The sequence below is a fragment of the Tiliqua scincoides genome, chromosome 1, assembly GCF_035046505.1.
Source record: "Tiliqua scincoides isolate rTilSci1 chromosome 1, rTilSci1.hap2, whole genome shotgun sequence".
NCBI lineage: Eukaryota > Metazoa > Chordata > Lepidosauria > Squamata > Scincidae > Tiliqua > Tiliqua scincoides.
The window spans coordinates 230,624,971-230,637,096 of record NC_089821.1 but is presented as its reverse complement, the minus strand read 5'-3'; the positions used below and the strand labels follow the sequence as shown (position 1 = coordinate 230,637,096).

Below are 12,126 nucleotides of genomic sequence, written 5' to 3'. Positions count from 1 at the left end.
TAAAGAGAGAGAGAGAGAGCAGTGCAAAAGTCCAACTGTCTAACCTGCCTAGTAATTAGGTTGCACACACTGCACAGTTACCAAATTACAGATTTTCAAGTGGTGTGAAATTATCTTAATAATAACCAAGAACTGCCACAATATCAGTTTTCTGTAGCAAGCAGCATGCCTAACTATGAAGGCATCCAATCTCAACTTTTTATCATTTGTGGAAGTACTATAACAATGTTTCTCTCTTATGTTTGAGTCAATCTGAAGTAACTTTAGTATAATAGTTTCCTTTATCACCATAAGGTAATCCATACTAATAAAACTGATGTGCTCTTAAAGGACATTTTTTAAGGAAGAAACAAGAAAAGCAAAGAATTTGATATGCCACCTAGCTTGTGTTAGAAGATGGATTTTTTTTTATTCCAGCATTTCAGTTGAAGTAGCTTTTAGCCAGCTTGACTGTAAGAAATATTTCCCTCTTTCTCATTAATATGAGTAATATAATTAAATGCATGCTCACTATGCTTCATACATGGTAACAAAGTAACTCATAACCTCCATGGTTAAATATCCCAATACCTTTCTGAATAGAGCTGCAAGCACTATTAGCGCTTGGATGAAATTTCAGACTGATGGAAGAAATTTCAGACTGAAACCTTCATAACAAAGCAAACTCAAATATCCATTATAGTTAAAAGTTTAGGATTTTTTCTATTATATGCATATCTCTTCACTCCTACTGAAACTGAGAATTACACAAGCTATCTTCAAGAAAGATCAGAAATATATAAAATATACTCACTGTGTGTTGATTACAAGTCTATCCCACTGCCCTTTAATATCATCTTCTGAAGGCTGTTCTGTAATATACAACCCATCAAATTCTAGTTTCCTTGCAACTTCCTTTTCTCGTTTAAATATAACTAGTGGAACCTACAATTAAAAAGCAAACATACTAAAAATTAGTTTACCTTCAAAACAATACTTGAAATAACTGTCTTTTTTTTTAAAAAAAAAGGACAAATTGATTGACCCTTTATGGGTTCTTAAAGGACAAAATTTATATTTTGGACAAAATGGACAATATTTTGGACAAAAGGACAAAATGCCTATACACATTTTGTTGTCTTAAAACTTAGGCCTATTCTTGGGTATATTTGGGGTGCTGAATCAAAAAAATGGCATTGATTTTGCCTGACTGGCTGTAGTTTGGGGGGGTACAGCACAGCCACCTTATATGCCAGTTCAAGTAGCTTCCTTGTAAGGAAGCCATGGCATCGGCTTCCTCACAAGGAAGTTGCTTGAATTGGCATATAAGGTGGCTATGGTGTACCCCCAAAACTAGAGCCAATCGTGCAAAACCAATGCCATTTTTTGATTCAGCACCCCAAATGTATCATGAATTTGTTCAAACATCTTTGGCAACTAAAAAAAAAGGAGTTGTTTTTGGTTGATCTGTGTAATATACTGTGTTTCTTCAAGCTAACAGAAACAACCTATGGTGCATTTTGGGATAATACTAAAGTGTAAGAGGTGGAAAGTTTATTAAAGGAACTGCAATTAAACATTAATACAGTGAGGATGTGGAATCTGCTATATGCCATTGCTCCAGCAGCTACACTGGGTGCCCATTCCTTTCTGAGCCCAATTCAAGGTGTTGGAGATGACCTTTAAAGCCCTTTATGGCATGGGACATCCCTTGTGGTCATCAGAGAAGGCCCTTCATAGGGTACCTCTGCCATCTGAAGCCAGGGGGATGGAAGTGAGGTATAGGGCCTTCTCGGTTGTTGCAGCATGCCTCTGGAATCAGCTGCTAAAACATCTGAGGGCAGCCTCTACAGTATATGATTTCCAGTAGGGTTTGCAGACCCATCTTTTTGGCCTGGCCTTTGGGGAGGGAGGTACTCTTTAGGGACTGTGTACACTTTTATGCTGTTGACATTTTAATCTGCTCTTTTATTGTTATCTTTTAAATTGTTTTAATTTTTTATGATTTTATTTTAACAACCAATTTTAATGTTTTATTTTAATCTGTTCTGTTGTAAACCGCTTTGAGTTTTTAGAAAAGCGGTATATAAATTCTAATACATAAATACAAAAAAGTTCATGAAAATCCAGTTTCCTACTTTTGCATGGCAAACATGCCATTTCCAAGCCTCTTGGCCTAAAGAAAAGCTCCAAAGACAGTCTTCCAAGTCTCCTAATGTTGCCCCAGAATGCACAGGTATAGAACTATACTGTATTCAGACTAGATGGTGGTTCCCAAACTATTCATCATTCATAACACCTTTGGGCATTGTGAGGCACAATTTGGGGAGGCATGGGGAAGCCACACATGCTTCTCTGTGCTTTGAAGGCTTCTGTCAGCCTTCTGCAGGTTGGTCCGCATTACCTGAACCCATGGGGTCGGCTGACCTGGACCCTCCAGAGGCAAGGGAAGCTGTGCTCCTCTTGCCTCTGGAAGCTCTTCTTGGTACTACAGAGACTGACCTCTGTGGGGTTCAGAAAGAAGCAAAAAAAAGTGACTTCTGAAGCCCTCAAAAGTTTGGGAACCGCTGAGCCTCTGAAAGCTGTGTTCTCTGAAAACCGGAAGAAGCTTTCAGAGGCATCTGCAGGCCATTCTGAGGCTAGCAGAGGCCTGTAGGATACGTCACTGGTTTGATCCAGAAGAGGCCTCCACTGGCACCACCAGGATCATCAGCCAGACGAGATGGGTTACAGGTTGAGAAAAATTGGGAACTGCTGAACTAGGTAACATTTGAAGCAACTTGCTGTGTATTTGGACACAGCCGCAACACCTCTAACTTCTATCTGAATGTATTTCAACTCCAGTGAAGATACACATAAGAGCTAACTGCTTTTTACAAATTGCATCTATAAAACGTTTACACAGAAATCTGGATTTCAAATGTCAGTACACAAGATAGCACACTGCATGTCAGTTAAACCAGTTTAACTAGTTTAATTGATTTTTATTAATATTTAGTATGAAGGATAGTTCTCCCTAATTATTTTGTGCTCATTTGCAAAATTGTTTACATTTATTCCACCAGTTATTACTTTATTATTACTCCAAGTACTTAAATATATTTAACTTGCTTCTCATTCATATTATGAATATAAAGCTAGAATATTTTAAAAACATAACTATACGCACAGCTGGAATTTTTGAAACAGTTCCTTTTAATGATATAGCTAGGAAAGCTATAGCAAAATATTGAATACAAGTATTTCAATAAATAAGTTTGGAGTTAATGCCCAAAATATATAAATTTATGTGGTTGCAAATAAAAAATGTAATTGCATTGCTACTGTATAAAACTCAGCTACATAGAAAGCTGCATTTCAAAAGCTGGTACCCAATATGGCAAACTGTGTCAGCTAAACAAAATCATTAAAGATAGGATTTGTTTCCAGGAACTGTTTCCAGGAACTGAAATGAAGACTGAATTCCTTGTCCTCTTACTTTCAAGCAGTAATATCCAATGATGCAGAAAAAGGAGATGACTGTATGCAGAATAGCCAAAATACGTAGCGTAGGTTCCATGTAGCCACTGCTTTCTTCAAGAACGTAGTGCACTGTGATGATTCTATGAGAGGTACTTTCCAGGCTGCTTAACTTGGAATTTTCAATACTGTTCACCACAGGAACCTCCTTTTCTTCAGCTACGGCAGATGTGGAGACCTGTTGGAGCAATCTGAAGTCAGTAGAATTAAGAACATAAAAAGAATACTGATGGATCAGGTCAAGGACCCATCTGCTTTCGGTATCTTAGGGAGGTCTTGACAAGATGCCTGTATCTTATTACTGTTCCCTTGTATCTGGCTTTCAAAGATAGGCTACCACTAAAACCCAGAGGTTGTACGAGGGTTATACAGGTTATACAGGTTATACAACCTCGTATATACAGGTTGGACCTTGGTATTCACGGGAGATCCATTCCTAGACCCCCCATGCATATTTAAACCTCATTCTGGTTGTGTCCAGAGCCATTCTGAGGCCCATAGAGGCTGCAAGCAGCCTGTTCTGAACATGACCAGGTTCCGGTTGCATCTGGGAGGTCTTCAGTGGGTCCTCAGAGGTCCTCCAGCTATGGGTTCACCACAGGTTCTGAATCCATTGATAAAGTGGACCCACTGTAGTCATTATGGCTTGTAACCTGTGATGGACTTTTCCTCTATAAATCTGTCCAATTCCTTTTAAAGGCATCAAGGCCATCACCACATCACAAAGGAATTCCTCAGATTCCTTGTTTCAATTAATTATCCAACCAATGAAAGAAAACATGTATTTAATTTTTAAATATCCTGCCATTCTCATGTATGAGGTAATTTGAGGCAGCTTACAATGAGAACAGAACAAAGAACAAAATGAAACAAGTCATTAAAGAAAACACACAACAATTAAATAAAGACAGCATAATAAAACCATAACACACAACAGAACCTCCCCCTGAGCCCTGCAAAATCACCCAACCAACAATACCCACCAGTAGGCATACACCTCCTAAAGCAGAATGAAAAAAACATTAGAGAGTATGCCACAGAGGTGGCACCACCTATACCCACTGTGCCTCAGAGGACACCAACACTCAGAGGGCACCCAGAGCAAGGCCTCTGATGTTGATCAGGGACAATGGGAAGGCACATATGGGTTAAGATGGGCCTTATGGCATCCAGATTTCAAACTGTTTAAGACTTTAAGGCTTTATAACCAGTACCTTAAATTGACCCCAGAAATGAATTGGTAGCTAATGCAAATTTCAAGCTTGGGTGATGTGACCTAGTTAAAAGCCTGACATCTGCATTGCATACCAGCAGAAGTGTCTGAATACTTTTCATGGGCACCTCCACGTATAGCACATTACAGAAATCAAAGCTAATACAGGTCCAGCCTTGTTATACACGGATTCTTTATACACGGATTTGACTCAACACGAACGGCCCCTGCAAATGAGAAGGAATGTGCTGATCCCTGGAGAAGGGGAAAATGTACCCCTTTAAAATCAGTTTGAAAAACTGAATAGTCCTTTAACAATAGCCTCCTTAATGAGAAAGAGAGAGAGCAGCTGGCTGACAATCCATCAATCCTTCTCTCTCCAGGAGACCCCTCCCTTCCCCCTGAGCACATGAAAGAAAGGTGATCACTTTGAATTGGTGAGGGACTGAGCGAAGCGCCTTTGTAAGCGCTTGGAGGAGGATGATTGATGGATTGTCTTAATGACTCTTATCTTACATTACAAAGGTCAGCAAGGCTGTTTTTAAATCATCCGAGCTAAGAAATTTTGTTTTTTAAATTGATTTGCTATAGTTCGTTTTTTTGCCATCCATGTGAGTACTTGGAACGGAACCCACACGAATAATGAGGCTCAACCTGTATATCTAAGCTAGACTAGGGTTCGCATCACCCGGTGCGGGAGGCCAGCCCGTCACCCCCATGTAGTTGGTGGGGCAACACTCCAGGTGGTGGGCATAGTGATCTACCATTGCCCCGCCCCCACTGGTTTTTGGGCTGCACCTTTTGATAAAGATATTTCAATGTAGTTTGTTTCATCGCATTCTGCATGAAATTACACATTGATTGATATATAACATGATGGTATTTTTACAAATTGTGATTTTAGTGATTTTGGTCACTAGTGGTGTCACCTCCCCCCAGGGTGTCAACTTACTAACAACTCATTGGAGCAGTTCTCAGACTTTTAGCACTGGGACCCACTTTTAGAATGACAGTCCAGGACCCATCATAAAGCAAATTAAAATAAATAATTATAAATAATTAAAGTAAAATAAATAAATAAGGAAAAGCCAGCCCTGTTCCACCAAGTGAATTTTCTCTGTAGCCTGCCTGCAATAATGTTACCCCCAAAAAGAATCAGTAAGATTTTCACCCCTACCCAGTACCCAGTTTAATTTCTTATATTTCAAGCATATCATTACCAGGACCATCTGGCTTTACAAGTCTGAGAGCCCAATCCTATGCCTGTCTACTCAAATGTAAGTTCCATTATAGTCAGTGGGGCTTACTCCCAGGAAAGTGTGGATATGATTGCAGCCTAAAACAGAAAAAGATTCACCTTACCCTGTCAAGCCTCTGTTTCATTCTTTTTATTGGGGGGGGGGGCTGCATTCTGGAGCATTTGCTGAGCTCCAGTTACATCAAATCAGGACCATTCTGGTGGCCTCACATTTCACTTTGCCTGACCTGCCCAGGAGCCAAGGCACGTTTACTCGTGAGGAAACACGACCATGTGGCTTAGTTTCACTTTCCATAGGGCTCAATACATTCGCCAGCTTGGAGGACGGGACCTCCTTCTCAGGTGTTTTTTTTGGGGCTACATTCATTGTATCAAGACCATTCTGGTGTTGTTGGATTCCTCTCAGCCTTCCCTTTCCAACAGACTAAGGCACGTTTGCCTACTCACGAGTAAATGCGCTATATGGTTCGGTTTCACTTTCCATAGGGCTCCATGCATTTTTTATTCTCCAGCTTTTTGGCCATAACTTTTGATAGAAAGGCGATATATCACTCTGATTTATTGCATTGCATTCTGCTGGAAATTCCACATCTAACGGTATATAACATGACAGGGTTACTCCTAACCACCACGATTTTAGTGCATCACTCCCCCAGTGCGCGTCACCCGGTGTGGCCCACACACCCCTAGCGACGCCACTGAAGCGAAATTTGACTGAACTTTATTAACAGGCATTCCTTGTAGCTGGAGCCACCTGGTTTTGAGGTTATTGGTATCATCTGCTGCCCCAACTGGTTTATGAGCAGCACTTTGAGCATTGCTGCTGCTGTCTTCAGAGGTGAAGACGTTGCTGTTTAACAGAAAGATCTGTGTCACCATCCAAAAAGACTTGTCTCCCCCAAACAGGGAATTTTATGGAGCTACCCATGAAAAATCAAAGGACCCAAATTTTTCCCATTATTTTCGGGGTGAAGAAAATAGGACAGTTGGTTAGATCATCATTAACTTATTAATATGTACTGCATATCAGTGTACACAATGCTGTTATCCCAGGCATTAATAAATTGCCTATTTTAATTAATAATGGCCTAATAATTCGCTGTAATAATAAAGTGCCTCATTAAATTTGTTCATTTCTTATTCACTTGTGCCAAGTAAGAATAGTAAGAACAGGGCAGTAGAAACAGACCAACTCATGAAGAATTTACCTTATAGAAGAGTAGAATGAAGTTGATGGCAAATGCAACAAACAAAGCCAGCATTCTCATGTTATAAAAATTCCGAGCAAAGTAGTTCTGAAAGACCAAAAGGTAAATGCTAAGCAACAATATTATATCTGAATAATTAAAGTCAGTTAGAGGTTTCTCATGCATAGCCATGTTCTCCATGCTTTTATTGCAAAATTGAATTTTTATCAGCAGGGGCACTGCCACTTATGGGACAGTATGGGGCATGGGCCCATCTCCATGTGAGGACCCCTTCAGGATGCTGCTGTGTACACTTTGGCAACATACAGACTGAGCTGCACAGTGACTGTATTATTAGTATTTATACAGTAGACTATTTTTTAACAATAGAGTGGTTTAAATAGCCACACAAATAAATGCATGTTTCCCCAACCCCAAAGAACTCACAAATTTAAAAAAGATACAAAAGAGGCACTTCCTCCTTCCACCCTTTCAGCTAATTGGATTTGCTCCTAGAGTTGCAGGGGACCTTTGGAGCAGTGGCAGTGCCTCCTCTTCCTCCTCCAAGGGTGGGAAGGGGAGGAATTGCTCTTGCTAGTCAGAGGCCCAGATCCAACCCTTACTTCAGGACATACCGCAATGTGGAGCCAGCACTGTACAACAGCATGAAAATTATTCAGTCAGATGAGAAGATATCTTACAAGAAGTTTCTGTTGGTATGCTATTATTTTCTTCCAGAAGGCTGATTCTTGTGCTTCTGGTTCACCATGCCGATGTTTATGATGTTTTCTTTGTTTCTGGTTCCCTTTGTCTTCTTTGACTTTTTCCTCCTTTTCTCCATCTTCTCCTCTGAAAACACAAATGGCACCCAAGAATATTGTGCATCAGTATCTACCAATGAAAACATAATCTCTCAAAGGGAAGAGAAGCAAGCTGAGAAAGTCACATGGTTCATGGGTACTCTTCAGAAGATTGCTTCTTCTTCCAAGCAGTCACACATGTGAAACAATCACAGCAGGAAAGGGCAATTGGGAAGTGTATGAAGGCTGGCACCAACTTTTAAGGTACAACAATTTTATAATGGGTTTAACGTACTGGAAAGAAAAGAAACTACTAAGTGGGTTAAAAAGAAAAAGACATTATGAAACAATTAATACACTTTTGAACACAGAGGGTATAACAGCCATTTGTAATAATGGCTAATAAAGTAATTGCCTTGCAGGTATGGAAACCCTTATCCAAAGAACATAAGTTCAAATAAAGTTGCTCATTTACATATCATTTCTAAAATATTTATTTGAAACTAAATTCCATTGGTTTTAGTGGATCTACTTTCAATAAGTGTGCTCAAAATCATGGCAAATGAATTCACAAATCCTAAAAGTATGGATACATACTCTGCTTTTTCAGGTTCCGATTTACTTTCTTCTTTCTCATCTTTTTCATCTTTGTTCACCTTCTGGTCCTTGAGTGATAAGTTTAGCCAAAAAGGAGAAAATCATTATAACAATATACAACTTTCAAGACATGCTGAAAAAATAAGAGAACCATAGCTTCAAATTCTTTGTAAAAAATAAACACACAAACCACCTTTCTAATTCTCACATCTCATTTTCACGTGCAAATATTACTTTTTACTTAACTACATACATAAACAACTATATATAAACAAAATTAGCTAGGGCTGCTAACTCTCTCTCCTTAGACTGAGGAAAACTTCGTTAGTGTGATTAACAAGAAAAAAATGTGTAGAACAGATTTAAACAGTATATAGAATTATAATATGTACCTGTATTTTTTCTTGCACTTCAGGTAAAGGAAGTAAAGAAGGGCTGCTCAGCAAATCACTCAAGCCTGCATTTGGATTATGTGGAATTAGTTTATATTGTCCTCCCTCTCTTTTTAAATCCAAGCCAAATATATCTGAGAGTAGGTCACTATCTTCCGACAAAGCTTTCAGATCAGTCAGATCTTCTGTAGGTAAGGCTGCTTCCGTTGCCTTCCTTTCAACTTCTTCCCCTTCACCACGCACCTCATCCTGAGTGGGATCAGGCATGTTGGCTAAGAGTTCAGCCACCTTGATCTTCTTGGCCCCTTCTACAAGGCTTCCTCCAAGCAGCAAGCTGTATATGATTTGAAAGAAACCTCGGAAGACACTCGATACAAAATGCATCAAGCCCATTAAAATGTTCCAGTAGGAAGAAAAAAAAGCCATGACCATGTCTTTCACTGTCATTTTTTTCAACTTCTTCATTTGCTTCTTTATACTTTTCATGCTCAACATTTTCATGAGTGTCATTATGTTATACCTGAGGGCTACTAAAGCTGATTTGACAGTCACTAGGGAAAAGAAGCCCATTCTTGGGTCCTGTTCCTCAGGTTTTTCGTTCTCATTTTCTTCTTTATTTGCAGACCTTTCATTCAAATCCGATTCAGAGATCTGAGCAGCCAACTGCATTTCAAAGATGGTGTCCTCACAGAAATTAACAAAAAGCTCCATTTTTTCCTTTTCTCCTCCTTCATTTACTACATCAAAGATAAACTGCCTCTTTGACTCTTTAACTTGTGGTTTCTCCCACTGTGTCCGACTTGATTCGCTTATCTCAAAGTAAACACGTTCAATGCGCTTTGCACTGCCCATGATTTCTATGCGCCCCAAGAAGGGCTGAAAATAATTCAGAACACTGTCTGCCAGTTCAAGGAAAGTCTGCAATCTGGTATCATGAGGCATGTGCTCTGACAGGTTTGTCAAGAGAACAGCAACATTGAAACCAATGTCTTTGGCTGGCTCATGAAATCGTTTTACAAATTCCTCATAGTCTAGAGTCTCATTCTCATCAGTTTCAGCACAGGAGAGCAGAAACTCTGTTTCAGACTGAGTGTAGTGCTTATGACTTTCCATTGCTTTATGAAAATCTCTTTTGGAAATGACACCCTTTCCATCAGGATCATACTCTTTGAAAGCATCAGAAAAAGTTAAATCCTTCAGTTTTAAGAACATATCAAAAAACTTTAAAATCATTTCGACATTGTTGGAAGATTCCACTAGCATATCAACCATCTGCTTGCCAATTGTTCCATTCACAACATTACCTAAATGTGAAAAAATACATTTTATTATTTTATGAGAATATTCTCTTCTAAGGTTGATGAAAGAAAAAAAACCCCAAATGTGGTATGTTTTACAAACTATGACAGACACCACAAAACATAAAATTTCACAGATCAACATTGTAAAGTACTATCACAATATGGTAGTAATAAGAAGACTGACCAAGATTTCTGTCTGAAGAGGAAAAAAAAAAAGGAAGGTCCACCTTAAACTTCTTATATTTCAATTTACACACAGGTCTACCTACAGGTAGACCACAGGTGCTACAAGGACATCTGCAAGAGGGATCTGAAGGCCTTAGGAATGGACCTCAACAGGTGGGAAACCCTGGCCTCTGAGCAGCCCGCTTGGAGGCAGTCTGTGCAGCATGGCCTCTTCCAGTTTGAAGAGACACTTGGCCAACAGACTGAGGCAAAGAGGCAAAGAAGGAAGGCCCATAGCCAGGGAGACAGACCAGGGACAGATTGCACTTGCTCCCAGTGTGGAAGGGATTGTCACTCCCGAATTGGCCTTTTCAGCCACACTAGACGCTGTTCCAGAACCACCATGCAGAGCACAATACCATAGTCTTTCGAGACTGAAGGTTGCCAACAACAAGGCATGCCTACTAGGAATAAACCCTGTAGTTTCAGTGGAACTTACTCCCAGGTTAGTGTGTATATGATTCCATCCTAAAAGATTATGCATGTATTCTAGTTCTATAGCATTTAAACTCATTTCCTTTACTGCATTATCTTCAGCCTCCGTTTAGAGAATGTATAGTTATCTAATGGCCAGTACGTACCTTTTTCTTGATATTAAGAAAAGACAGAGACAAGACAAAATTTAATGTGCGCAGGAAAAGTAGTATTCTATTCCAGAGTAATTGCAATGTACATGCTTGGGGCTGGCCTTACCTGACCCAAGGAGTGGCCTACACAGTACCAGGTACTGTGCAGGAGAGGTACAGGGCCAGGAGTGGCTGGAAATGCCTCAGTAGGATAGGGCTCAGGCTATTGGCCCAATGAGCGGAATGCACCTGCACAGGCTCCAAGCCTGTGTCTGCAGGAACTTTCCTGCCTTCAGGACAAGGAGGCTTTGGATCCATAAGGCGACCAGACTGGATCGGTGGAATCAGGAAGGGACTGGCCAAAGCCAAAGAATATAAAGAGAAGACCAGGGATAAAAAGGCTGGCTGAGGGCTGGACACTAGCTGGAAGGAAAGCTCCAGAACTCTGTGGCTGGGAAAGGCCCTGAAGCTGAGGAGTAGGGTACTGTCGACCCCCTCTCTGCCTCTGGTCTGAGACCCTGGAAGGAAGAGGAGTCTGCTCTGACAAGCCAAGTGGTTGTGGCCCTGGAGGACCTACACAGGCTGCTGCCCCTATATGGGTGGCAACCCAGGTGATGAGCCGCAGCCTGGAGTCCTTCTTGGTGCCCCTGACAATACATTGATGATAAATCAATAACCCAATATTGTAAACATATTCGATTTGGAAATCAAAAGCTTTCCAGTAGAATTTTAGATAGCAAAAGACAAGCAGGATATAAATTTAAAAAGTGGAAAGATAGATTATCATGAATAATTTTAAACCGCTTTTCCACTAAAAAGTTCAGAAAGCAGTTTACAGGTCCAGCCTATTTATACATGGATTTTTTATAGATGAATTTGACTCAACAAATGGCCCCTGCAAATGAGAAGGAATGTGTTGATCCCTGGAGAAGGGGAAAAATGGATCCCTTTAAAATCAGTTTAAAAAACTGAACAGTCCTTTAACAATAGCCTCCTTAATGAGAGGGGGGGGGCAGCTGGCTGACAATCCATCAATCCTTCTCTGTCCAGGAGACCCCTCCCTTCCCCCTGAGCATGTGCAAGAAAGAT

At 40.2% G+C, this 12,126-nt stretch overlaps 1 protein-coding gene across 10 annotated transcripts in view; it reads right to left on the bottom strand.

Moving 5' to 3' along the window:
• RYR2 (ryanodine receptor 2) overlaps positions 1 to 12,126 on the bottom strand; it is a 383,349-nt gene that overhangs the window by 24,293 nt on the left and 346,930 nt on the right. For all 10 annotated transcript variants that reach the window (XM_066617218.1, XM_066617226.1, XM_066617235.1 and 7 more), the window contains 6 exons: positions 8,946 to 10,249; positions 8,554 to 8,621; positions 7,858 to 8,005; positions 7,178 to 7,264; positions 3,458 to 3,676; positions 794 to 924 (listed from right to left, as the gene is read on the bottom strand). In XM_066617218.1, the coding sequence (XP_066473315.1) occupies positions 794 to 924; positions 3,458 to 3,676; positions 7,178 to 7,264; positions 7,858 to 8,005; positions 8,554 to 8,621; positions 8,946 to 10,249 (1,957 nt within the window). The remainder of the gene's footprint in view (positions 1 to 793; positions 925 to 3,457; positions 3,677 to 7,177; positions 7,265 to 7,857; positions 8,006 to 8,553; positions 8,622 to 8,945; positions 10,250 to 12,126) is intronic.